This window comes from Thalassophryne amazonica, chromosome 1 (assembly GCF_902500255.1).
Source record: "Thalassophryne amazonica chromosome 1, fThaAma1.1, whole genome shotgun sequence".
Lineage (NCBI taxonomy): Eukaryota > Metazoa > Chordata > Actinopteri > Batrachoidiformes > Batrachoididae > Thalassophryne > Thalassophryne amazonica.
In genome coordinates, this window is record NC_047103.1 from 35,464,288 (window position 1) to 35,492,265 (window position 27,978).

Consider the following 27,978-nt stretch of genomic DNA (forward strand, 5'->3'; position numbering starts at 1 on the left):
TCCATGTCACTGTGTAAATACAATTATCTCCTGTACACTAACACATTAATCATAACAAAGTGGTATTATTACAGTGACACTGATTTAAAGAGAATGCCAGTCAACACAAAGTCACATGTATCCTTTATCAGTAGCTGAATTGATGATGAATTACATACTAAAAGCTTCTATGGTCTTTATTACCTTGATCACTTTGCGACTGTTTACCATCAGAATCAAACTGATCAGAATGAATTTCATTCACAGTGGTAACTCACATGTCCTTTTTATTACAGGTAGTTAAAGCACTTGAAAATGTAAATCAGAAAGCACTTAACGCACTTAATCATGAAGAGCGCGCCCCTAAAATTAGACATTGATGAAAAGTAGATTTCACATATTTATATACCTTTAAAGTAATTTTACACTTTAATGGACTTAAAGGATTTTTTGTCATTCGTTGCCCGACATCAATGAAGCCCAAGAGTTTAACTCTCAAGAGCCACAGAAGGCATAAGTGGTCACACACTTGATGGTTGTAATTATATATATATATATATATATATATATATATATATATATATATATATATATATATATATATATATATATATATATATATATATATATATATATATATATATATATATACGAGGTCTGTCAATAAAGCAACGGTCCTTTTTATTTTTTTCAAAAACTATATGGATTTCATTCATATGTTTTTACGTCAGACATGCTTGAACCCTCGTGCGCATGCGTGAGTTTTTCCACGCCTGTCGGTGACGTCATTCGCCTGTGAGCACTCCTTGTGGGAGGAGTCGTCCAGCCCCTCGTCGGAATTCCTTTGTCTGAGAAGTTGCTGAGAGACTGGCGCGTTGTTTGATCAAAATTTTTTCTAAACCTGTGAGACACATCGAAGTGGACACGGTTCGAAAATTAAGCTGGTTTTCAGTGAAAATTTTAACGGCTGATGAGAGATTTTGAGGTGATTCTGTCGCTTTACGGACTTCCCATGGTGCGAGACATCGCTCAGCGCTCTCAGCCGCCGTCGTCAGCCTGTTCAAGCTGAAAACCTCCACATTTCAGGCTCTATTGATCCAGGACGTCGTGAGAGAACAGAGAAGTTTCAGAAGAAGTCGGTTTCAGCATTTTATCCGGATATTCCACTGTTAAAGGAGATTTTTTTAATGAAAGACGTGCGGACGGGTCCGCGCGTCGGGACGCAGCCGACGCGGTGCGGCGGCACAGGAAAAACACCTCCGTGTTGATAACCATTTGTAAAATCCAGGCGGCTTTTGATGGCTTTCAGTGGAGTGAGTATATGAGAAATTGTTTAACAGCAGGACATGTTCCAACTTGTCCTTAAGGCTTTCAACAGAGGTGTTTTTCCTGTGGCGGAGCGTCGCGTGACGCGCGGACCCGTCCGCACGTCTTTCATTAAAAAAATCTCCTTTAACAGTGGAATATCCGGATAAAATGCTGAAACCGACTTCTTCTGAAACTTCTCTGTTCTCTCACGACGTCCTGGATCAATAGAGCCTGAAATGTGGAGGTTTTCAGCTTGAACAGGCTGATGACGGTGGCTGAGAGCGCTGAGCGACGTCTCGCACCGTGGGAAGTCCTTAAAGCGACAGAATCACCTCAAAACCTCTCATCAGCCGTTAAAATTTTCACTGAAAACCAGCTTAATTTTTCGAACCGTGTCCACTTCGATGTGTCTCACAGGTTTAGAAAACATTTTGATCAAACAACGCGCCAGTCTCTCAGCAACTTCTCAGACAAAGGAATTCCGACGAGGGGCTGGACGACTCCTCCCACAAGGAGTGCTCACAGGCAAATGACGTCACCGACAGGCGTGGAAAAACTCACGCATACGCACGAGGGTTCAAGCATGTCTGACGTAAAAACATATGAATGAAATCCATATAGTTTTTGAAAAAAATAAAAAGGACCGTTACTTTATTGACAGCCCTCGTATATATATATATCTCCATCCATCCATTTTCTTCCGCTTTATCCGGAGTCGGGTCGCGGGGGCAGCAGCTCAAGCAAAGCAGCCCAGACCTCCCGATCCACACACACCTCCCCCAGCTCCTCCGAGATGTAGTCCCTCCAGCGTGTCCTAGGTCTTCCCCGGGGCCTCCTCCCAATGGGACGCGCCCAGAACACCTCTCCAGCGAGGCGTCCAGGGGGCATCCGGAAAAGATGCCCGACACATATATATATATAAACTGTGAGTAATTACTGTCAATAATAAAAACAATTAAATTTCTGTTCTGTACTGCTTTACGCCAGCAGGTAAACTTCAACTCAAATCATGTTCTGATGAGTGAATATATTTACTATATAAAACAAATTATGTCAAAACATAAATGCAATTAATTTAGCATTTTTAAGATGCCAGAATATGAACCTGGTTTCCTTTTCTACAAATGGAAAAAAAACCAGACCTGACTGGCTGGAATTTATGCACTTTCAACACTTTTAAAAAAGTTGAGAAGTATTAAAATCTCAAGGTGACTTTTTGAGAAAACGCATGTTCAAAACATCATTAAGCTACTTTAAAGCTTTTATCGGTAAATGTGATCTGAGGGTATCTGCTGCCAGTTATCAAAATCAGTGTCCTCTGGGAAACTTCGCAGCGCCAGAAACAAAACCTTCAACTTGAACTAGTCCAATGAGAGAAGGGAAATTAATCACACTCTCTCTGCTGAAAATGAAACAATCAAACCTGAGTCTTAAATGGTAACTTTGACATTTTTCAACCTGGGCTCTATTTTTAGATCTGGTGTCTCCAACCTTGTTCCTATAGATCACCTGCCCTGTCACACCTATTTTTTTAAGTAGGTGTTTTCCAGCTCTTGACTGGTTGACAGAATTAATTACCTGTAAGTGGAGCAGGGCAGGTGTTTTCCATCTCCAGGAGCAGGGTTGAAAACACTTGTTTTAATTGTTTAGGAGTTCATCTTTTCACTGGGGACCAAACTGAATGTCAAGAGTTCTTCTGCCCCTCAGTGGTAATGGAGCTATAATGACTCAAGTGGTGAGCAGCACCATGGAATGATGCGGAGGCAAAGGAACAGTAAGTTACTTACTGTATAATTTGGAGTTTTTTTATGTTTAGTGAGAAAAATACACACTATCCTACATTTGGATCCTCTTGTCAGGATTTGGGTTTTGCCAGCTTTTATTTCTTGGCTTTGTGTTTTTCAGTTATTCTCTTGCTGGGGATTTTTCTGTTTGGGTCTGTCTTTCCTGTCTGTCTCTGGTGGCTCTTGGTGGTGGGTGTTTCCCTCTGTCTGGCCACGCCCTCCTTCTGGTGTATACCACGCACACCTGTTCTCTATCTGCACCTCATCACCTGGGTGTATTTAAGCTCCCCATTGTGCCTTACTCCCTCGCCAGATTGTAGCGTCTTGTGCCTCTTTCCAGCTCTGTTTCTTGTATTTCCTTGCCTTGCTTCGTTTGCCTCATCGTGTTTTTTGACTACCTGCCTGTGTACCTCGACCACGCCTAAGCCTGATGTTTTTGTTACTGTTGCTCTTTTTGGACTGCCTATCTGTGTATCGACTCCAGCCTGTTTACCGAGTAAACGCCTTAACTCCACTGAGCTGTGTACCTGCGTCCTGCATTTGTGTCCAGCCCGTCTTGCCTGTCAAACCTGATAGCTCTGTGTAATGATGGTATTTGCTTTCTAAATTAATACTACACCTATTACATTCATTTTGGCCCTAAATAAAAGGACAAATCCCAAAATACCTCAAAATAGAAATTCAGCTTTAAGGAGAAAACCCCAGCAGTGCTGGTGCTGATACACACGTGACACGATGGATACTTTGCCGTTCTTTGCGCACAGACAACAGCAGCAAGCTCTGAAGAAACTGCTTCTTTGCAAAATTCCACATTTGAAAACTCCCAAAATACTCAGCAGAGACAAATATGCTTCTCAGGATAGTGATACAGTGATCACTACCACTTCACATCTTAACACTGAAGCATGCAACACTAAATGCAAACGTTGATAAAAGTTACAAGTTTGCAATTAAGCTATCTACAAGTGATTCAACACTGATCAAGTCCATAAGTTAATCATGTGTACTCATAGTTCACCAGTGATGTGAGCACTTTACAGCTACAGTGCGCAGTGAAAATTGATAAATTAAGCACAGACACTGATCGGCCTACCTCCTGGTGTGACAGTGCCCACATCCTGCACAGTGAGCACTGAGAGGCGTTCTTCAGTGTCGACCCGGACCACTCCGTAGCTCAGGCCCTGCATGGACAGAACACCTCGACCTGGAGGCTGGCTGCTGTCCTCCACCGGCCTAAACACACACACACACACACACACACACCAGGGAATCTCCTGTACATTAGCGCAGAGTCTTGTACATACTGTGCATGCATTCATTGTAACATATATGGGTTCATGCAGACCAGGGGTCACCAACCCTGCTCCTGGAGATCACCTGCCCTGAATGTTTTCAATGTATACCTACAAGAGCAAATTTTGATTAGTCAAGTCTGGTGTTTCCTCGCTCTGGATTATCTGAGCACAACTGTCTTTATTAATTAGAGCAGTTTATTAACTGGAGCAAGCAAGGAACCTGTGATTGTAATGCTGACGTTGGTCAAACAGCTCAGTTTAGACCAGCGCAAAATGATGCAGTATCTTCTAAGTTAAATACAAGACCATATCTGGTGCTACTGACTTCAGAACTGCCCTCGTTCTTTGTGGTATGGAGTCAACGAGGTGTTGGAAACAGCAGTGAACGATTCTGGTCCACAATATTATGATATCATGCAGTTGGCACACCATTACACCACCAGCTGCCTGAACTGTTGATATAAGGCAGGACAGACTCATGATTTCATATTGTTTCACCAAATTCTGGCCCAACCATCTGAATGGCGCAATGGAAATCGAGACTCTAGAGACCAGAGAACCTTTTTCCAGTCTTCTACTGGCCAATTTGGGTGAGCTCATAACCACTACGGCCTCACTTTCCTCTTCTTTGCTGACATGAAGTGGGACCCAGCTCCTGCAGCCCATCTGCTACAAGGTTCGACATGTTCTGCATTCACACATTCTTCTGCATATCTTGGTTTAAATGAGTGGTTGTTTAAGTTTACTGTTACCTTTCTATACTCAACAAAAATATAAACGCAACACTTTTGGTTTTGCTCCCATTTGTATGAGATGAACTCAAAGATCTAAAACTTTTTTCACATACACAATATCACCATTTCCCTCAATTATTGTTCACAAACCAGTCTATCTGTGATAGTGAGCACTTCTCCTTTGCTGAGATAATCCATCCCACCTCACAGGTGTGCCATACCAAGATGCTGATTAGACAGCATGATTAGTGCACAGGTGTGCCTTAGACTGTCCACAATAAAAGGCCACTCTGAAAGGTGCAGTTTTATCACACAGCACAATGCCACAGATGTCGCAAGATTTGAGGGAGTGTGCAATTGGCATGCTGACAGCAGGAATGTCAACCAGAGCTGTTGCTCGTGTATTGAATGTTCATTTCTCTACCATAAGCCGTCTCCAAACGCATTTCAGAGAATTTGGCAGTACATCCAACCAGCCTCACAACCGCAGACCACGTGTAACCACACCAGCCCAGGACCTCCATATCCAGCATGTTCACCTCCAAGATCGTCTGAGACCAGCCACTCGGACAGCTGCAGAAACAATCAGTTTGCATAACCAAAGAATTTCTGCACAAACTGTCAGAAACCGTCTCAGGGAAGCTCATCTGCATGCTCGTCGTCCTCATCGGGGTCTCGACCTGACTCCAGTTCGTCATCGTAACCGACTTGAGTGGGCAAATGCTCACATTCGCTGGCGTTTGGCACGTTGGAGAGGTGTTCTCTTCACGGATGAATCCTGGTTCACACTGTCCAGGGCAGATGGCAGACAGCGTGTGTGGCGTCGTGTGGGTGAGCAGTTTTCTGATGTCAATGTTGTGGATCGAGTGGCCCATGGTGGCAGTGGGGTTATGGTATGGGCAGGCGTCTGTTATGGACGAAGAACACAGGTGCATTTTATTGATGGCATTTTGAATGCACAGAGATACCGTGACGAGATCCTGAGGCCCATTGTTGTGCCATACATCCAAGAACATCACCTCATGTTGCAGCAGGATAATGCACGGCCCCATGTTGCAAGGATCTGTACACAATTCTTGGAAGCTGAAAATGTCCCAGTTCTTGCATGGCCGGCATACTCACCGGACATGTCACCCATTGAGCATGTTTGGGATGCTCTGGACCGGCATATATGACAGCGTGTACCAGGTCCTGCCAATATCCAGCAACTTCGCACAGCCACTGAAGAGGAGTGGACCAACATTCCACAGGCAACAACTGACAACCTGATCAACTCTATGCGAAGGCGATGTGTTGCACTGCATGAGGCAAATGGTGGTCACACCAGATACTGACTGGTATCCCCCCCCCCCCAATAAAACAAAACTGCACCTTTCAGAGTGGCCTTTTATTGTGGACAGTCTAAGGCACACCTGTGCACTAATCATGGTGTCTAATCAGCATCTTGATATGGCACACCTGTGAGGTGGGATGGATTATCTCAGCAATGGAGAAGTGCTCACTATCACAGATTTAGACTGGTTTGTGAACAATATTTGAGGGAAATGGTGATATTGTGTATGTGGAAAAAGTTTTAGATTTTTGAGTTCATCCCATACAAAATGGGAGCAAAACCAAAAGTGTTGCGTTTATATTTTTGTTGCGTGTATCTGCTAGAACCAATCTGGCCTCTCTTCTCTGACCTCTACCATTGACAAGAGCATGAAGGCTAAAAGAAGCAGTGATGCAGAGACCAACCAGCTGCACACAATAGTCATGGGATGTGCGATCTTTATTCTTCCCTACAAACATTTTAAATGACATTTCTGACCCCTAGAAAATTACAGTTTACAATATGAATGAAGTCCATCGAGATGTTGTAGTGTGTGTATACCTTCTGATGGCCACTGTGAGGGCCTCAGGTGAGCTGGCACAGGGACAGATGACCTCACCTCTCAGCCCTTTTGTCTGAAAAACGTTGAGGAAGGCATCACAAGATGAGATGGACCCTGACAGAAAATAGTGACAACGTGTTAGATCACCTGTTCTGTTCCCAGCCTGGAAATGAAAACATTTGAACAAGTTTTCTAAAAGTTGGGTAAGCATATACAGTAGGCTTCCTGTGTGACAGGTTACAGTAAGACACGAAATTACATTGTCGATAATCAAATCAACCATTACTTTGATAATACATTTATTACACTGTGGAGATCCAAGTACTATTCCACCACACTATGCGTTTTATCAGTTTTGTCAATTTGTAATGATTTAATTATATTTGCAACACTGTGGTGTAGCAAGTCCATTTTGGAAAATGTCACTGATAATAGTTCTCATCAAAGGTGATCTTGGGTCTTCTTGATTTTTGTGTGAAGGGTTTCCTAAGTGAGTACTGCCTCTTTTCATGTTTCATGTGCGTTTGCGCATGTGTGTGTAAGTCTAACGTGTTTCTAGAGTTGTTTCTGGAGTCAGTTTTTGGGCTCACCTTAACAGTTTCTCTCTAATATTTTACATTTATATTTACTAAATTTACTATTCTAAATATTTACTATATTACTGTGAACCAAAGGGAATTAGTAATTGGGTTATTTATTCATCTAAGAAAGGCTTTCGACACAGTTGATCACAACATATTATTTCAAAAGATGGAACTCTATGGGATTAGAGGAGTGGCTCTGAATTGTATTAAAAGCTATTTACAAAACCGGAAGTAGTTTGTTGAATTTGGGCACTGCTGTTCTACGTATCTGGACATCGTTTGCGGGGTTCCCCAGGGCTCTGTGTTGGGACCAAAATGATTTATTTATATATCAAGGATTTATGTAAAGTTTCGGATGTGTTTAAAGCAGTTCTCTTTGCTGATGACACAAACTTTTTTGTTCAGGAGAGAATTTGCAACAATTATTATTTGATTTAAGAACTGAAATGATAAAGTTGAGGAGTTGGTTTGATATTAACAAACTGTCACTAAATTGGTCTAAAACTAAAATGATGTTATTTGGAAATTACAAAAAGGATGTACATATATACAGTTAAATATACTTGGGGTAAACTAGCATGTGTCAAAGAGAATAAGTTGTTAGGTGTGATTATTGACGACAGAATTAACTGGAAAGCTCATATTCAACATATTCAAAAGAAAACATCCAAAAGTATTGCAGTATTAAATAAGACAAAGCACATTTTTGATGGCAAATCACTACACACTCTGTACTGTGCATGATTACACCTTACTTGACGTACTGTGCTGAAGTCTGGAGCAATAACTATAAAACTACAGTGCAACCATTATTTATCCTTCAAAAAAGAGCATTAAGAATAATTCACAATGCAGGGTATCAGGACTATACCAATCCAATGTTCATTAAATCAAGCTATTGGAACTTTATGATATGATTTCATTCAAGACTGCTCAACTGATGTATAAAGTGAAAAATAAGCAATTACCAGTTAGAATTCAAGAATATTTTATGCAAAGAGAAGGATTGTATAATTTAAGGGGTTTGTATCATTTTAAAATTGCTGGCACTAGGACAACCAGGAAATGCTTCTGTGTCTCCATTTGTGGTCCTAAAAAATGGAATAATCTACCTGAGAAACTGAAGCGATGTCCGGATATCAACTGCTTCAAATATTTATACAAAGAAATGGTATTCTCAAAATATGGATTAGAGGAAAGTGGTTGAGTTGTGTTGTATGAACGTTGTTATACTTGAACCTTTTTCTACTGAAATATGTAGATGGTAACCAACTTGTGTTGGGAGCTGTTGGGAAACTATTTGTTTCTTTTTAATTGTAATTATGAGCTGCTGTTGCTCAGATTTTGTTTAGAAATGAACGTTTATGAACTGGCACATATGCCTGGTTGATTTGACTTCATGGAGGGGTGTAGGCGTTGATAAGCTTTGCTTCTGCCTATGCCTTTAGGCATCATGTACATTGTTTATTTTTTTTCTTACTGTCTTTTTTCCTTGACTACTTTGAGTTTTGTGTTGTATATGAGTGAAATTTTGTTGCATGGGTGTCTAATAAATTCAATTTAAAAAATTCAATAAAAGTTATAGATTGTACATATTAGCTGGGTTTATATTACAGATTTATATAAAAGTAAAGTGACATTTTTAGAATGTCAACAAAGAAAATCACAGCATTTCCATTGAGTGATGGAATGTGACTGCTGAGTTTTGTCCTTTTGTAATAACAGTTATTCTAGTGAGGCTCTTCCAAGAACTGCAATTCCAACGGTCATGGTAATGGAAAGTTTAGTCCCATGACATTTTTGCCATTTCACTGGCATCAATATGTACCACACCATGTAATTTAGAATGTCATGTGACTCTTTCTTTATGTCATGTGACTTGTAATAGCAGAAAAAGTGCTAAGAGAGCATGTGCTTATGCCACTTGTCATCACATCCACTGCAAAACCGAACCGCCTTGTGTCTGGATGCCAACCACCCAAGCAGGCAACAGTGGGACAACATGAATCAGTACCCTTAAGAGTTGGACCTTTTTATCCCTGCAAAAGTATAAACATTGCCAAATCCCTCTGCCCAGGGACGTTATGACTCCTTAAGTCCTCCCCAGACCAGAGACATGAATAGCACTATAACTGAATGTCTCTACCAGTTTGACAGTTTCACTGCATAAAGATATCCTTCTGATGGCCAAGTCCAGCAAGTCATTGATAGCCTTGATTTTAGTCTTTATCAAGGACAATCGGAAACCTAGACAGTCCAACAATCACTCACAAGTGCAACAATCAGTATATCCATTGATTCCACCAAGATCAAAATGGGCATGTTTTATGTGGTAACTAAGTAAAGTCCTTCTACAAAAGAAAACTATCTTACCTCCTGGTTTCACAGAGCTGTATTTTCATCTGATTTTCACTCCAGTTCTGCTAAAACCATTTATTTTAGTAAATGGCTCAGTTGGACACATTCTGCTCTATTCTTGTAAAGTGACCCATTTTCTTGACATTTCCCTTGCCTTCCCAAGATAATTTATTCATTTTGCTGACATTTTCTATCTCAAATAAACTCCCCGTAAAGAACAAGTTGAGCTGTAGGCTCCGCGTGTGATCTTACAGGGATTTGATCCATCAGCCACCAGCAGCATATGCAGGGAGCTCAGGTTGATGTCCTTCTGGTCTTTGTGGGCCACTAAAGCCCAGTGCATGTCTCTGGACTTCACACATGATACCTTGGCTGTAGAGGGAGTACAGCACACACACACACACACACACACACACACACACACACACACACACACACACACACACACCACACACACACACACCACACACACACACACACACACACACAGAAAATGATCATTTAATCTATTTCACAGACAGGCACATGGAATGAATTGTCTGTGCAAAGTGACTGACAGGATGTGTCTGACCTTTGTACTGGCAGACTTTCTGGATCCATGACAGCGGGGTTGACCTTCATCAACGAGTAGGGCACGCTGATCACGTGCATCATGTTCATTACACTCTGCACAGTACACACATACGCACACAACAGGTGTAATCTAAAGATTTCATGCATATATTTTATTTCCAAAATCAAATTATTCAGAATCTGTTTTAAGAGGAGGGAAAATGATGCATCCATCTGAAGTTGGAAATGAACTCTGGACCCACTTTTGCCTGTTCACTTTTTTAGCAAAAACTCCTAAATGTGAAAACTGCACTTTTTGAAGTCCCAAAAGTAATTAAAGCAAGATGAGCCTCAAGAGCACATGACCTTCATGACAGTAATCTCAGTCAGAGTGGCAGAGGTAACGAATCAGACTGAATCAAATTATTGGCAAAACATAAGATTTTATCATATCCTGAAGACATTCAGTATGAAACTCTCCTTGTACCTTAAATGTGTTTGCAATTCAAAAAACACTTAAAAATTCTAAACATAAAACAGAAATACGACTATGCAAAAAAGGACTTTAAAATATTGACAAGCTGCTTAACATTGTTCGTGTTTACGGGAGAGATTTAAAAACCAAAAGCTGGACCTCTAACTTCGAGCAAGTGGGTCTTACCGTCAGGATACCATGCCAGAGCCCCACGTCCTTCTTAAAGTCTAAAACGTTGACAATGGTCTCAGCTGCAGGCAGAGAAAGAGAGAAAAGTGTTATATACCGACTTTCAGATGCACTACAGTCAACCTTTTGACTGGTAGTGTATGTTGTGCGTGTGCATGTGCATACCCTCTGTGTAGCTGCAGGACTGGGTGAGAGCTTGGCAGTGTGTAAGCAGAGCGATCCTTGTCACTGTGACTCCCAGCACACTGCCGTCCTTACAGGTTTTATACTGTGAAAAAAAAAAAAAAAAACTAGACCGCAGCAGGTATACAGTGGTCCCTCGCTATAACGCGGTTCACCTTTCGCAGCCCTTGCAGTTTCGCGGATTTTTTTAGTCCAATTTTGCATGCTTTTTTTTTTTTTTTTACAGTGCATTGTGTTCTGCGTCCTCATCAAGCAGGCCGTTTTGCGTGTCTGTTTATAAGAATTTTCTGGCCCAGAAGAAAAAAAAGCACCAACAACTACTCATAACTGTGTTCTTTACTCGGAAAAAGACACCTGCACCGAGGTGTCACTCAGTGGAAAAAGACACGATAGCAGAGCGGCGCCAGGACGAAGAGGCGCGATAGAGGAACTGTGAAATACTGGTCAGTCACTATTAATAATTTCTTATGCGTCCAACCTCGTAGGATGATCGTTAAAATGAAATTCGTTAGTTCTAAAAGCCATCATAATTATTTATAGGAAAACGTTGTATTTTTATTTCTCAAACAAATGTTTGGGCCTGAAAACAGGTTGGTCTTATTTTTTCTACTAAGGTTTGAACTTTGAGAGTGCTTACACAGGAGAGGAAAGTGAGGAAAATGTTAATGCCTGTTTGAGAAAAGTGTATAAAGGTGTAGTGAGGGGTTTTACAGCCTTTAAAACGTCCATAATTGTAAAAAATAACGCTGACTACTTCGCGGATTTCGCCTATTGCGGGTTATTTTAGAACGCAACTCCCACGATAAACGAGGGACCACTGTACACTGTGTCCAGCACAGTACGTGGGACAGCCTCCCGAGCCCCCACGAGGACCATGTGACTCATAGCAATGCAGCTGTAAGTGTGGGGCCTGACCCGCAGAGCCACGTGGGCAATGCCAACTTTACGTTAAGAGGACTTAATTTAACTGAGTTCCATACTTTTCCGTATGTACACTGAATCACAGCCTTTGCTCATGTCATGTGTCCGAAGTGTTGTGCATCCAGGTAACTACTATGCGTAATGCAGTCTGTCAGTCTATATTTATCAATATTCAAAATTAACTTACCATCATATCTGTTCAACCAAGTGTTCTACCAAATAGCAAACAACACTGTTAGAAACATTCTCTTGTGGTACACATAAAAGGTCAGAGGTGAGTGGGCAATGGACTGCGTTGATATTTTTTAAAATGTGACAATCACAATATCAGTCACTTAAAGGTGGTTCTTCTGAATAAAGTTTAAACTGACCCATTACCGAGCAAGCCACCTGGGACTGTGTTAAAAAATACTTCCTCAGGAATTTTTGATTAGAGCAAGGAACTCAAGCACCCAGACTCAGTCAGGTGACCATCCTTGCACAATCCTACAACCTCCCTCATTATGCACTTCTCTGGCACACCAGATTTCCTCATACTCATACAACATATTTTCTCTTGGCATGTTGTCCTATGCTTTTTTTAAGTCAAAAAACAAACAATGCAACATCTGCCCTTCTTACACTTACATGAGCACTTTTCAGAGAAAATATTGCATCTGCAGTGCTCAGTCTGAGTAATTTAAGACTACTCATACTGACAATTATGGAAAATTCTTCTTGAACATGCTGGTCTTTGATGGATAAGTTGTTAAGATATGAATTTCAGGCTTTTATATGCATCTAATTTCAGATTATTATTTCCCTTCCCCACTTGTGACACCAACTACTACAAAATTTGTCAGGCAGCTTTCTGTTATTTTTTTCTGTGTCACTGGACCATGTTTCATGTTTATTGGACTTAATCATCTTAATAACATAAAAACATGAGTGTCCGTTGAATGTATATGTAGGCTGTGGTGCAGATTACACTCATCACCAAAGCACAGGTTGGACACTTTTTAAGTCTTTGCTTTGGTTTTATATTTGATGCAATTTTGCACAAAAATGCAAAGGTAGAAATGGGCATCTTCCATTGTTGAAGATTCACTGCACCTAACAGAATGGGGGAACAGATTCATTTTGACTGACTGTTTAATTCTTGGCTGATGCACAATGTGAGAGTTGAAAGCCAAAATGCATTTTATTATAGTGCCACCTGCAGGCGAATAAATGCAATTATTGGTATATGAGTAACATGAACAGACCTTTATTATCAATAAAAATGTGAGAATACTAAGTTGTATGGTGTGGGCCATACCCCCTTTCATATCATAAGTCTTAGTTTGAAAACAAAAATAGTAAAGTTGAACCAAATGTAAAAATAAATTACACACTTCATTTCTACACGAAAGAGAATGTTTTTGTCAACTTGGTGGTATGTGATATAATATATGAAATATACTAATTTTAATAAGATTTTTCATATTCTGAAAAATATAGAATGACGGACTGCACAATAGACCATAAGTATTAGTGTAGGAAGGTCTGGTCTTTATTCACTGGATATACTGCAAATGTTGCAGCTCTGTAGGACAAACAGGTGATTTTTGGTGATTTTTTTTTAATTTGAGGGTGGAGGAAGTATTTGAGTGTCATTTGCATAATGAGGCATGCCCACTTTAAGCAATCATCATCAGATTGTAGTGTTCAATTCAGACAGCATCTCCGATCATACCATGCAAATTTTGTGCAATTCCGTGCACATTTTTTTGATTATTCTTTTTGCTTTATAGTGCCGTCTTTTGACATATTTTTAACAAATTTGTTACACAGCCTATGCTTGTTCTTCTGTGTCCTTGTGGCAAGTTTCATGTTTATATGAGGTAGTGATGCAAAGATATGTAACACTTTCGGTTTTGACTGCTCCGTGCAGTATGCTCTCCTTTATAAAGTTGGCATCTTTTGAGCTATCATGCGCCTTTTAATAACTTAAGCTTTAATTCGTCTCTAGGTAGCACTTGCAAAAAGTGGTATTGATCAAAGTGACGGACTGGGGTGACAGATTTTTAAGGCTTTACATATTTTGCAATACTGTGTAAATGGAAAAACAGAAATGGGTGTGGCCTATAACAAAAGATTTGTCACACTCCAAAGAATCTGTCTATGATTGTTGATTTTACAATGTACAGTGCTGGAGTTTTGGTGAAAAACACATTTTCCTTTATTATAGTGCCAGCTGTAGGCAAAAAAAAAAATGTCAGATTTGATAAGGCTCTACCTTGAGCTGGTCTGTATCTTCTCAAAAAATTTTGGCTTGATAAGTTGAGCGTGTGAGCCACATCCACTTCTCCAATCAAAAAGCCAATAGGCCACACCCAATTTCAACAATCATGCATTTTGCGTAAGAACTTCACAAGATTGTCAAACTGGAAGTTGCAGTGCTTTGCAACTGCTGTTTCCAGTCCATTCAGGCTGGAACCCCGAAAAAGATGACAGATGGATAATAAAAACCAGACCATCCTGTTTTCTGTTGCCTGTCATAAAGTTAAAAAACAGATTTTGCATTCAAGCACAACTCACAAGCCTGTATGCACGTTTTGAACTTTTGAAATGGGTGCTACTTGTTCAGTTGAACAGATACAACAATATCCATTCATCAAAGCAAATGAAAGCACAATGAATGAAAATGAATAATAGAGTAGCTCAAATGTGAAATTTGTTGAGTTTTAAAATATCTCCTTTGTTGTTTAAAATTAAGATTTTGTGCATGTTACACTTGATAAATGTTATACTACATGCCTCCTGCAATCCTCCAACTGTGCATAACAATTTTGTAAATATGGTTTAAAGGAACCAAAAATGAAGAACAAGAGTACACAGTTTGTTCCCCTTCAGTACTTTGTGATGTCTGTCTGACTGTTAGCTGACCTCGATGTAAGCAGTGTCATTGTTTGCATCTTTGATGTGAGGAAACCAGTCTCTGGGAGGCTTGGACAGGTGCTTCGACTCTGTTACAAACCACAGCAATTTGGGCCAACCTGCAGCATGCAAAGGCGTGAGTAAAGACAGAGACAGAGAGGAGGGGTTTCAAGATAAGAACCGAAAAAATCTGAAGTGAGAAGTTCAGGTTAATAAACAACATGAATAGTCAAACCGGATGGGGTGGGGGTGGGGGTGGGGTGAGTTAACCAGCTGGCACTTTTCACTTTCCATTGTCAGCAAAGCACTTTGTCTCAACCTGGCATAACATGACCTTGATACAAAATATAACCACAGGTGCTGAAATCATTAGTGTGATGTTCATCACAAGTTTGTGCAGTCTCACATTTTCAGCAACTTTGTTCCAATCGTGTGCGAGATAATAAGAAACTATACTGTTTCACCCTGCTTTTGCTCCCCTAGGAAGATTTTTTTCATAACTCATTTCAATATTCTACAGGAATGAGTAATATGTGAGAGAGATAAAGAGATAAAGAGCAAGAGAGAAAATTAAAGTGAATATTCCCAAATACAGTTATAACTCAAATTCATATGGTTAATTTGCTACTCGTATACATTCGATTTCAGTGTATTTAAATGATGAATGCGCCGTTACAAAGAATATCGACTTGTGTAGCAGCATCTACTGTGGGCACACTAAATGTGCCTGCAACCTTTGCACAGTTATCATCCTGAACTGATTATCTTTTAAACTGTTTTTCTTTCTCAGTGGTGAGATAAAATAATAAGTTGACGTTTCCCTTTGCTTTAGGAAAAACAAAGGTGACTTTTTAAAAGTATTTTTCTGACATTAAATGTCTACATGATTGATCAGAAAGCAGAATTAGTGATAAGGAAAACAATCATCAGTTTCAGCCTATTTCACACCAATGTTCACGCCAAAGAAATTCAACAAAATTGTCCCCAAACGGAATCATTTGTAATCAGATGTTTCACATTAAACCTGCCAGTATTATATTTTGAATGTAAATGGAGTCAGTGGAGTTCTCTAGTCTGGTCCTCCCCACGCTAAAAGCATCAAGCCCGCACAAATGTGCAGTGATTGATGATTGTCACGCTCACCTTTGAACTGCGGGATTTCTCCTGTTGCGCTCTTGGGCAGACCCTTATGGCAGGCATCGCTGGTGAGCGCCACAGTAACACCACAGCTACCCAATAGGAATCCAATCTGCTGGCTGCCAGCATCCTATTGGACAAGACAGGGATGGAAGAACAGAACTTCTCCTTCATGTTCACGTCGCCATCAACAATACGTGCAAAAACTAAAGGAAGCACTGCAATGACAAAGTGAGTCACTGTTCACCCTGCGTTCCACTGAACACCGTGCACCTTTTCTTTCAGATCTACAAGCAAATAAAAATTACATGTACACACAGTGAAGCTCCTGTTGATGTAATAGAGGCACTGGCTGAGCAGCTGCAGCACCGTTTCTCCAGCTGAGAAACTTTATGGAAAATCCTGCACCACAGATCTAGAATGGGGGAAGGGATTTAAGCACGACAGACGGCATGTAGAAGAGAAACAAACCCATCAGTAATCACTCGGTGTATCCCAGAGATACAAGTCAAAGTCAAGTTGCAAATATCTGAGTTAGACATTAAGCTTTTAACTGTGACCAATGAAAACCTTCATTAGAGAACATACAAAAAAAAAAATTCTCTCTGAACTCTTCTCCACTAAATTAATATTGAGGGTATAAAGTATTTGCAATCACAAAATAATATGTTGTAAACATTATACTTAAATGTAAATAAACTCAAGAAAGCAGATAGTGGTAGTAAATCTTTTGTTAGGAAATATCTGAATTACCAAAGTGGTCAACATCTGTTCATGTAATTGATGAATATGATCTATGAACTTATGTAGATGCAGTTGCATGCTGTGACGACAGCAATGCATTCTACTAGCAGTTTCCATGTTTTAACCACAAGATGCTATGTGTATGCATGGTCAGAGCTGTGCATATATTTACCACATACACTCTGAGTATATCTGCAGCTGATAAATTCCACACTTTGCGAAGAAATGCATGTAGGCATGGGTCACACATAATCTGTGAATACAAACGGTTGATAAATGAGGGACCACGGGTCTATTTCACATTATTGCTGTTCTGGTGTGTGTACTACCTGGTCATTATCATCAGTTTGTCCCAAATCTCTCCCACTGGCCTGAGCAATCCTTTTCCCTGATACCAGATTTCCAACCATCACAGAGGCGGGTCCAATCTCTGTAGCACACACAGCCCCAGGACATAAATAAACTCACAAAAATGTAGACAAATAACACACTTCCCGTTTTTCCACCTGGCTGTTTCTGCCGCGGTTTGGGCAGATTGGTGACACACGTGTGAGGGCACATGAGGACATTGCAGGGGTGCAGCCCCCCCTCCAGATACAGCTGTTTGATTTCTGAAAGGTGAATGCCGCCCAGTGGAGTCTTCGGCAGGGTGTTGGCTGGGACCAGGGCCAGACAAACACGCCAACCCCATGGATGCTGTCTATGGCCTAGAGGAAGGTGAAGACAGAAAAAGCAGAAAAACCATAGGATTATCTGCTTCCTGAGAATACCTTATCTGCTATTTGCACTTTGTATGAAAATTTTCAATCCTAAAGAACATACACTCCCTCGGTGTTGTTCATTAATTTAGCTGTGCTTACTCTTTATGAAAAAATATTGTTCTTCTTTTCTTTTTTTATTGTTCTGTCCACTCATGACCTGCTGTCCTGTTCTGCACATGTAACAACGTCTTGTGCTACAGACTCAATGTGTGATTCAAGCTGACAAGAAGTGTTAGGTTTTAGCCTGTCTTAGCTTCATCATCACTATCCCCATGATCATCTCTGATCGACAGCAGTAGAATGTCTCAGAGATGAGCTACCTGCAGGACACGGCTCATCCACTGGAAGCTGTCCTCTTCTGTGGAGTCAGGCCTCTGCTCAGCCACCACCACGATCCTCTCGTCCCTCAGCACCGTCACTGAGAACACGGCTATCCTGTAAAGAAGGAGGACAGAAAATTCAGGCCAGTCTACCTTCAGTCAACAATTTAAAGATGTGCAACTTGTGATGAGGAATCACAAGCCAAACGGTTTTACTACACATTCATTTTCTATAGCCCAAGAGGTATACACATCCTGATACATGCACACATTGTGCATGAGGACACACCGCATGCACAGATTCTATTTTGTTTTATTTTAGTTGTCTGTACTTGCTGTGAGATAATCATTTTGTGTTGGCTTTAAAAACAAAAGCTCTTTTGTTCAAAGTATCGGCCACTGTTTGTGATGACACAGAGAACTCCAACTCAACATGTGAATCTTTCAGATCTGGAAGATTTAGCATTTGGTGTTTGATCAGAGCTAGAGGAACATCAAAGAGTAAGAAAAGAACGATGACAGATAATCAAATTAATAATGTCATCTCATAATATTCATATGTTAAATTGTGAATACGACAATTTATTTTACAACCACTATGATAATTAAGGTTCCAATTCAAACTCATAGTCCCCTTAGATCTGTTTGTGTGACCCGTCACTGATTGTGCCTTAGTAACTGAACTTGAAGGTGCAAAACAAAACTTTGCAGGAGTTGCACAGGGCAGTCTTTCAGTTGATCACTCGACATGACTGCTCTACAATGACTTTATGTTTAAGGAGTAGAATCATTGTACTAGAGAGCACACACCAGAGATTCAAAAAAGACCTCCCTTCCCCAATTTGGATACAGAGACTAAAGTGCCGGACAATTATGCTGCTGGTGTTGACCAAGAACTGCTTCCTATTTCCTGTGAAAAGAGATGCCTCATGGTATTCAACAACAAGAAGCAAAAACTGTAACATACTAAAAAGCAAAAATGGTGACTGGAAGGACTAACAACAGCAAGGAAAAGGCTTAAATCCCACATCACATGGGACTACCTGATAGGATGCAACATTTCACATCACACCACAAATATGTTGAAGCGTGTGCAAAAAGCCATAATGTCTGGTCTGGATAGGAGAAGGTAATGTGACTTTTAATGTGACAAACAACATAGGTGTCACTACTGGCATAGTATGTTACTATGCTTTCTACCCTTTTAAATTAATTTTAATAGTTAACAGAGCGTGCCGCGGCCTCAACTTTATCTAAAGTCTGGGTCTTTTAGTGAAGCTTAGGGTTAGTGGCCGGCGATCAACTTCGTATTTCTTCTGTTTTTCGTGTTGCTTAATGCTGACAAATTATACTGTATTTGTTGTCTTTCTGATGCCTGATTCTGTTTTTTTCTCTCTGTTTGAGGTGTGGCTCCATCCAGAGATGGGGGTGGTATCTGTTCCTGAAACCCTCCAGTCCTGTGCACCAGCAACATTTCCTGTATATTCGTTTTGAGAATTGTTTTGTAAATTGTGTCGGTAGCATGATCCAAGCATAGGGTCACCCCTTTGAGTCTGGTCTGCTTGAGGTTTCTTCCTCAAATCATCAGAGGGAGTTTTTCCTTAACACTGTCGCCTGTGTGTTTGCTCTGGGGGTTGGTAAAGTTAGACCTTTCTTTCTTGTGTGAAGCGCCTTGAAGCAACTTTGTTGTGATTTGGCACTATATCAATCAATCAATCAATCAATTTTTTTTTTATATAGCGCCAAATCACAACAAACAGTTGCCCCAAGGCGCTTTATATTGTAAGGCAAGGCCATACAATAATTATGTAAAACCCCAACGGTCAAAACCCCCTGTGAGCAAGCACTTGGCTACAGTGGGAAGGAAAAACTCCCTTTTAACAGGAAAAACCTCCAGCAGAACCAGGCTCAGGGAGGGGCAGTCTTCTGCTGGGACTGGTTGGGGCTGAGGGAGAGAACCAGGAAAAAGACATGCTGTGGAGGGGAGCAGAGATCGATCACTAATGATTAAATGCAGAGTGGTGCATACAGAGCAAAAAGAGAAAGAAACAGTGCATCATGGGAACCCCCCAGCAGTCTACGTCTATAGCAGCATAACTAAGGGATGGTTCAGGGTCACCTGATCCAGCCCTAAACTATAATCTTTAGCAAAAAGGAAAGTTTAAGCCTAATCTTAAAGTAGAGAGGGTGTCTGTCTCCCTGATCTGAATTGGGAGCTGGTTCCACAGGAGAGGAGCCTGAAGCTGAAGGCTCTGCCTCCCATTCTACTCTTACAAACCCTAGGAATACAAGTAAGCTGCAGTCTGAGAGCGAAGCGCTCTATTGGGGTGGATATGGTACTACGAGGTCCCTAAGATAAGATGGGACCCTGATTATTCAAAACCTTATAAGTAGAAGAAGAATTTTACAATTCTATTCTAGAATTAACAGGAAGCCATGAAGAGAGGCCAATATGGGTGAGATATGCTCTCTCCTTCTAGTCCCGTCAGTACTCTAGTTATATAAATGAAATAAATTGAAAATTGAATGTTCTGATGGCCTTTGCTCTGCACAACCACAGCACTAACCCCTACCATCCACTGCCAAATCCAACCACAACAACAACAAAGAAAAGTCAAACTGGAAAAGAAGGACATTCAAGCTACAAAAACGTCAGTATGCTCTGTCATCTTTTGGTTTCTTTTGAAAAAGCAGACCTAGTACACACAGCAACACTGGATCTTGCATGAGTCATTTTGACCTTGTTATTTGTACTTCTTTCTGTTGAAGGGTTTTGTAGTGTTGTCAGCATTATTCATAATTTTATGAGGATGCAAATCATTCCTTCACCTTCAATGGTTAGTCGACCTCGACTCAACTTTCATAACACAACTGTTGACTTTAAAACATCTGAAGTCATGCAACCGCAGTGATGCAGGTGAAAGGAAGGATGTTACACATCAAACAACCCAACTACAATCACTTGGCTGATTTTACAGCAGCACATCATCAGCCAGTCAACAGCACTTGAGCAGTGGCAGTAATAAAAACATGAAGCTATAAACACAGAAACAATAGAAACCACCGCCACACAGGAACAAGACAGTCTGTTCTAACATTACAGCATGTACTAAAACAGTTCAGCAAAGTTCAAAACCTTCAGCATGTCTGCCAGAAACACTGACATGTTCATGTAAGTTAATCTAACATCACACAAATGTGGAAATGTTGATTTCCAGGCCCAATTTTTTTTTTAATGTTGTGAAGATTTTAAGACATGAGAAAAAGCCATGAAGTTGTACAGTTGTTATTCTGATTTAAGATGATTTGAAGGATGGAGACTGCAAACAATTTCTATATTTTTTTATTGCAACATTTTTAAACCAAAGATGTTCAAAGGACGAGTGTTTCACGGTTTCTGCAGGTGCCTCTTTAAATAAAAAAAAACAAAACAACCCGTGCTGTCTGACAAAAGATGAATATCCTATTCATTGGCTGCAGACAAAATTAAACTTCACTCGATTTCTATTACTGCACTCATCCATCAATTTGCACCGGTTTGTCAGATTTATATTATGGGTTCTAGTCATAGATCAACCATAACAGCGTTGGACATTTTGGTGGTTTTCACTTGCTGTTCATTTGAAAAAAGCTTATTGTTTTGATCTGGTCTACATGTATGCAACATTTCAAACATGTCGACATTCAAACATGCAAAGTCCGGCAACCAAGTAATGCACACTCGCCTGCCCCTGTAGACAAATTCATGGGCTCCACTGCCCAGTGCTGTGGCAACGATGTCATCAGCATTGTGTCTCCGCCCACTGACCATGATCAGGCCCGTCCATCTTGCCAGTTATGAAGACCAGGCCGCCGGGCCAATAAAGCCCGCAGGCCTGTCCTCCAGAAAGCGTACTCACTGATCAGCACCCCGCTGGAACTCACTGGGTAAACATGGAATTACACAAGCCATTAGAAGTGGTATCCATGGTAACCAACAGCACTAAAGCAGGGTGACAGCGATAAATGTTGCTGTATTTTAACTCAGCACTGTTTTCTTATTTTAATGGGCGACATCCGTATGTGTCTGACGAACTCCAGTAGACACGCCCCCCATGTTGTTGATCATTGGTGAGAATGTCTCGTCACTTTCAGACTTCTTAAGCAACTACAAAAAAAAATTGACTTACAGACAAAGAAACATTATAACATTTCAGATTCATACCAAAACACTATCATATTTTGGTGCGGATCTGGAACGAGTTGTGGTTACGTGTTCTCTGTCCTCTACTTTTACACAGCAAGAACTGTCATGTGTCTCAATATTTTGGATCAAGGTTTCAAAAACTAATACAGTGACATTGATGAAACCTGTCAAACATATTAGATACCGTGTCCATATAGTGTTTTTTTTTCTGGCAGAAAAAGCACTGAGAAGGCCCCAAGAAATGCTTGATCCAGCGTCTTCTCTCAGGAAAAAGAAACAGGCACTCATGGAACTTTTAGCTGTAGTAAGTAAATGTTGCAGTATTTAAAGTACACCGACTGGTTAAATCATCAACCAGAGTTCTTCCTCACTGACAGACACAGACAAGAAAAACTCCCTTCAAGACATGCATGGCCTTGGGGAATGAAGTACTGACGTTCCAATGTGGTGTTAAACTGCAGCAACACATTAGCAACCTTCTGTAACAGAAATGATGCTAAAGCAGATGTTAACAGCTTCTCTACTGTTGCTCGGCGAAGTGCTGAGATACGTGACATTAGCAGGTCACTTACTTCTGCTTGTATGCAAATTATTGTTGGGTTAATAGGGTTCTAAAAAGGAATAGTTTGCACCATCTGTCATGCTTAGCTATCATGTTACAGGGTAACATATGTCGCATGTCACAGAATTCATTGGATCTCGACCTTGTTTGACCTTTACTTGGAAACAAAGCATTCAACACACTCAAAACTATTCCATTTATTGATCCTTTTACTTAATTTTTTGCTGAAATTGGAGCATCTTAACCTTTGACACCTGTACAAACTGAAATTGTCCTTTGTCACCATTTTTGCTGTGTTTACCCCATAACTCCAGAACATTCCATCATAGATAGTCCAAACTATACCTTTTTGGAATTGTTATGATCAGACAAATAATGTGATATTGTTTTAAACATGATTGGAGCATTTTTAAAGTTTGATCTCTGTGTAATTCTTCATTGACCCCTACCTGGCTACAGCTACCACCCTGGGATGGCTATCATACATTTTTGTGTAGGCCATGACACACTGGATTCTAAGTGTCGTTTTTTTTTTTCCCTTAAGTGGTACAGATTAGGTCAAAATTCATGACTGGCTCATGGACTACCAGAATTCTGTAAAACATTGGGAAAAAACAGCCAGTAATTTGAATAATCACAATACAAAGATTGTTCAGCCTTAGCAAAGGTAAGAGGTCCTTTCAATTAGCAAGTTTCCTGTATATGTCGAGGACAAACTACAAAAAACTATGTTACCTAGGCTGAAATAACAAGGCACCCAGTGTATAAACCACCACAGGCTATTTTTCAACTTGACATCATCAAATGACAGGCTTGATATTAGACGTCTGATTCATTTGTTAGCTCCATGAGAGCCAACGTCTACGCAGAAAGCCGTGTTTCAATATCTCATCTACTTTGAGTTATGGTCATTTGTGTATTTTAGACAATGACATATGATTGAACCTGGACCTTACACACTGATATCACCTGTGCAGAGCAATTTAAACCAAGTTTGGTTTAAATTGCTCTTTGGGTTTTGAAGATGTTGCTACAAATAGTAGAGAATAACCTGGTTTGACCTTTGTCCTATGACTTTGAGATGATCCATGTGGTGACAGGACGGTTCACTGAAATTATCCAGCCATTCACTCATCATTCATCCTCAACCGCTTATCCGGAACCGGGTTGCGAGGGCAACAGCTCCAGCAAGGGACCCCAAACCTCTTTTTCCCTGGCCATATTAACCACCTCTGACTGGGGATACCGAGGCGTTCCCAGACCGGTGTGGAAATATAATCTCTCCACCTAGTCCTGGGTCTTCCCCAGGGTCTCTTCCCAGCTGGATGTGCCTGAAAACCTGGGGGGGGGGGGGTCCTTACCAGATCATCCACCACGTTTCACTAATATCACTCTGAGTTTTGAAATTCTTGCCATAAACAGTAGATAATGGCCACTGATTCAACCTTGACCTTCGACCTTGACGTGACCTGTGTTGTGATGGACAGTCCACTGAGTCTACCAGAAATCACCCTTTGCATTTGAAGCTACAACCACAGTCAGCAGATAATCTCTCTCTCTCTCTCTCTCTCTCTCTCTCTCTCTCTCACACACCTCAAATGTGTTCTTGGTCATGCCGGTGAGGCCGTAGTAAGAGGTGCCAGTGGCGATGGAGCAAACACAGAGCTCGCCAATCTCATCCGTCTGACAGAGCTGAGGAACACCTTCTGGTCTCACCATGCACACCAGACCTGGGTGGTCGAGAGTCAGAGAGAAACAAGTTTCATGCTTTTTAAAATGAGATTCCTCCTTTTGCTTTGACCTTTCCCTTTGCAACAAAAATGGTGACATATATTTTTTCTTTCCTGTTATTTTTCCTTTTCCTTTCTATTATGAGAGTAAGTCAGGTATATAAATAATATTTTACAAAATCCCAGTTTCAGCTAAAGCAGGTTGTAGTTATAATTGCTAATGCACTGACCCCAAACCAGAATGCACATGTAACAGGATTAAGAATGTCAGCTGCCAGTAACAGAACAAAATTGAATTATACTGTGTTTTTGCTTGCGGTATTAATGACCTTCAACAGAGAGCAATCAACTAAAGGGCCTTAAATGATGTACAGATTAACTTCCAGTTCAATGATTTCAGTTTCCTGCAGAGATTTCTGTGGTTTTAAATTTCACTTTCAGGACTGTGCCCCAGTTTGAACTAAAATATCCACTCCTGCTGGCCAGTCGACCTGAGCCGTGCACACCAAGACAAAAGTAGGTGCTGTTTCTGCTGAGAATCTACTGTATGAAGCAAATGTGACATAGACGACTCAACCCCCTGCTTTTGACTCCCATCACAGAAGATGTAGTTCCTGTGGTGAACACCAGGTGGAGAAAGACTACAAATAACAGAAAATGGATGTTGAAAACAGGAAAACTCAATGGATTTGAAGTGATGGTGTGTTTGATCCCCAGAGTTACATGTTGTTGCATGCAGATTCTGCCTTTTTATTATAACTGCCAAACATTACGTGCAATTTCAATTTACATGTGACTATAAATGGACTGCATTTATATAGCACTTTTCCATCTGCATCAGACGCTCAATGCGCTTTACACATCAATGCCTCACAATCACCCCGATGTGAGGCTGCTGCCATGCAAGATGCCCATACACACTGGGAGCATCTAGGGGATTAAGGACCTTGCCCAAGGGCCCTTAGCGATTTTGTGGTCACACTGGGATTTGAACTGAGGATCCCCTGGTCTCAAGCCTTAACCAGTAGACCATCACCTCCCCTGTAACATCTTATACATGCAGAATGAAATAACCGCATTGCACTTGCATCTTAAATCTAACATCATTTTATACAGAAAAGCTTGAGAAAGGAAAACTAACACAATCAGGGCATCTACCGTGCACGGATTAGCTAATGTTTCCTCCTGTTCAGCAAAATGTGGAGGTGAAATAGCTGTGAAATACTTTTCATACCAAAGTAACTTGCTTTAATAACTACCATTTTTATATTTTAAATGTCGGCATTTGGGCGTGAACTTGCATTTTGCAGTGAAACACTGATTAGGCTTTAATGACTGTTAATCAACAGCCACACTGAGCTCTTACAGGTTTAAAACAGTCTAAAAATGCTTAATTCATGGTGTTTTTAATCCAGATTTGAATATTTAATGGACAGATTTAAAAATGAAATGCTCTTGGATCCAATAACATAATTATTAAAGGGGTCATATTGTCCCAAATCACTTTTATCTATCTTTACACTTTCATGTTTGATATTTAATGTTCAGCATTTCCAATGTCCCACAGTTTCATGAGTGTTTTTACAGATATTCTCCTCATTTATGCAGAATTTATGGACTGACACCGCTTGTTAGATTTTTTTTTAATCAAGTGACAGCACTAGTTGGGTTAAACAGTACATGTCACAGGTTCTACAGTATTAGTCCTATTGGATGATTTGATTTTGTTGTTGTTACTGGATGCTGGTATGAGGGCCCCGTCACACATAGTACGAATAACTACAACTCAGGGTGACTCACGGCGAACCACATGAATATCGAGCCGATGGGCAGGAGTGCATGATTCCGGTGCAATGGTTTGTGCACGCGACGGTGTCTTTCGAGCAGGAACACAGTGCGAGCAGCTGCACCACATCATACTGCTGATGTGGAGAACTATGAAATAAAACCAGCTGTAAATTGGTGAATATCAATGGGTTGATATACATAATACATAAACTGGGACGCAATACAGAACCCCGCAGTTAAATAACCCTGGTTTAAAAAAAGTCACTTACAGGATTCAACCCATAAGCTCTGATTACCAGACGGAAACATTACCACTGTGCTACCATCGCTGGCCTGTAATCAGTTGCGGAAAAAATGCATGAAATCACAAAGACATGGATAAGGTGCGCTGTGTGCGGCCGCTGCAACCCAGCACAAAAGCGCAAGATGTTTTATATATTTCCATGTGAGGACAGCAGGCAGAGACATGTGCCTCATGAAGGAATGTACCTAAGTTCATGTCCTTCCAAACACAGAATGTGTTCTCAAGCGGGACGTCCAGGGGCAGAGATCTTTACAGCCATGGCTGTGAGCAGACCACGCACCCTGTCCGTTCAGCTCCCAGACCAACATTTTCATTTTCGCTACTTGTGATGTAATTGTCTATGTAGGTATTGTCATAATTATTTATATATGGGTGATTCTTTAACTACGGGCACTATTGGCCTTGTAAATGTAATTTCCACCACACCATTGCCTTACAATATAAGCGCCTTGGGGCAACAGTTTGTTATGATTTGGTGCTATATACATGTGCTCTGATGTTACTGTTTATCTCCATAGAAACTACCCAAACAATCTTTCATACAAACTGTTTAAAGGGATATTACAGTGTTGTGGTGGAAATTACGGCAATAGTGTGGGACAATTATATTTTGCTTAAAAAAATCACAACAGTTGTATGACATTGAATACCCCAATTATGTTTTGATTATTTTACTGATATTTTATAACATTAGAAAAAAACGTTTCTTTACCATTCATTTTTATCATTGAAGATCAAAAGTCTGGGGTGTGGGACAAGCACAAAACAGCAATATTTGCATATAATGATGCTGAAAAAAGGTGAAAAGTCATCATAGACTACTAGAACAAATTTCTTAACACACTTTCATTGTAAAGATAACTATAAAAGAGTGAAATTTCCCCTTTTTTCTGTTTTTCATACAATATGATCAAAGGACATAATAAGTGCCAGTAGTCTAAGAATCACCCATAACTGTCCTGGCGGTGGTCTCTGTGTTTTTAATGTGTGCACTGAGCTGCCATCCAGCAGTGTGCTGTGATCAGCTGACAGGCCCCTTCCTGTGCTGTGTGCGATCAGACCTCGCTGTCCAGCCCCCATGTGATCAGATCTGTACATACATATAAGCATTTATGCAAGTGTGCCCCCCGCACGCCAGATGTGTTGGGGGGTGCTGGGAGGGGGAGCACAACACACACGCGAGACACATGCACCAAATGTGTGTCGCTTTTTGCAACTCCACAGTCGTGGGGGCACTTAGACAAATTTCACATCCAGCTCGACAGTGATCGTCTGCTGACTGTTTTCGTGATGAGTGCGAATGGCCACACAT

At 40.7% G+C, this 27,978-nt stretch overlaps 1 protein-coding gene across 1 annotated transcript in view; it reads right to left on the bottom strand.

The window, feature by feature from the left end:
- The window catches only part of LOC117508122 (disco-interacting protein 2 homolog C-like), a 241,868-nt gene that overhangs the window by 70,027 nt on the left and 143,863 nt on the right, over positions 1-27,978 (bottom strand). Inside the window, exon 20 of the mRNA XM_034167783.1 lies at positions 24,438-24,574. Coding sequence (XP_034023674.1) covers positions 24,438-24,574 — 137 coding nt within the window. The remainder of the gene's footprint in view (positions 1-24,437; positions 24,575-27,978) is intronic.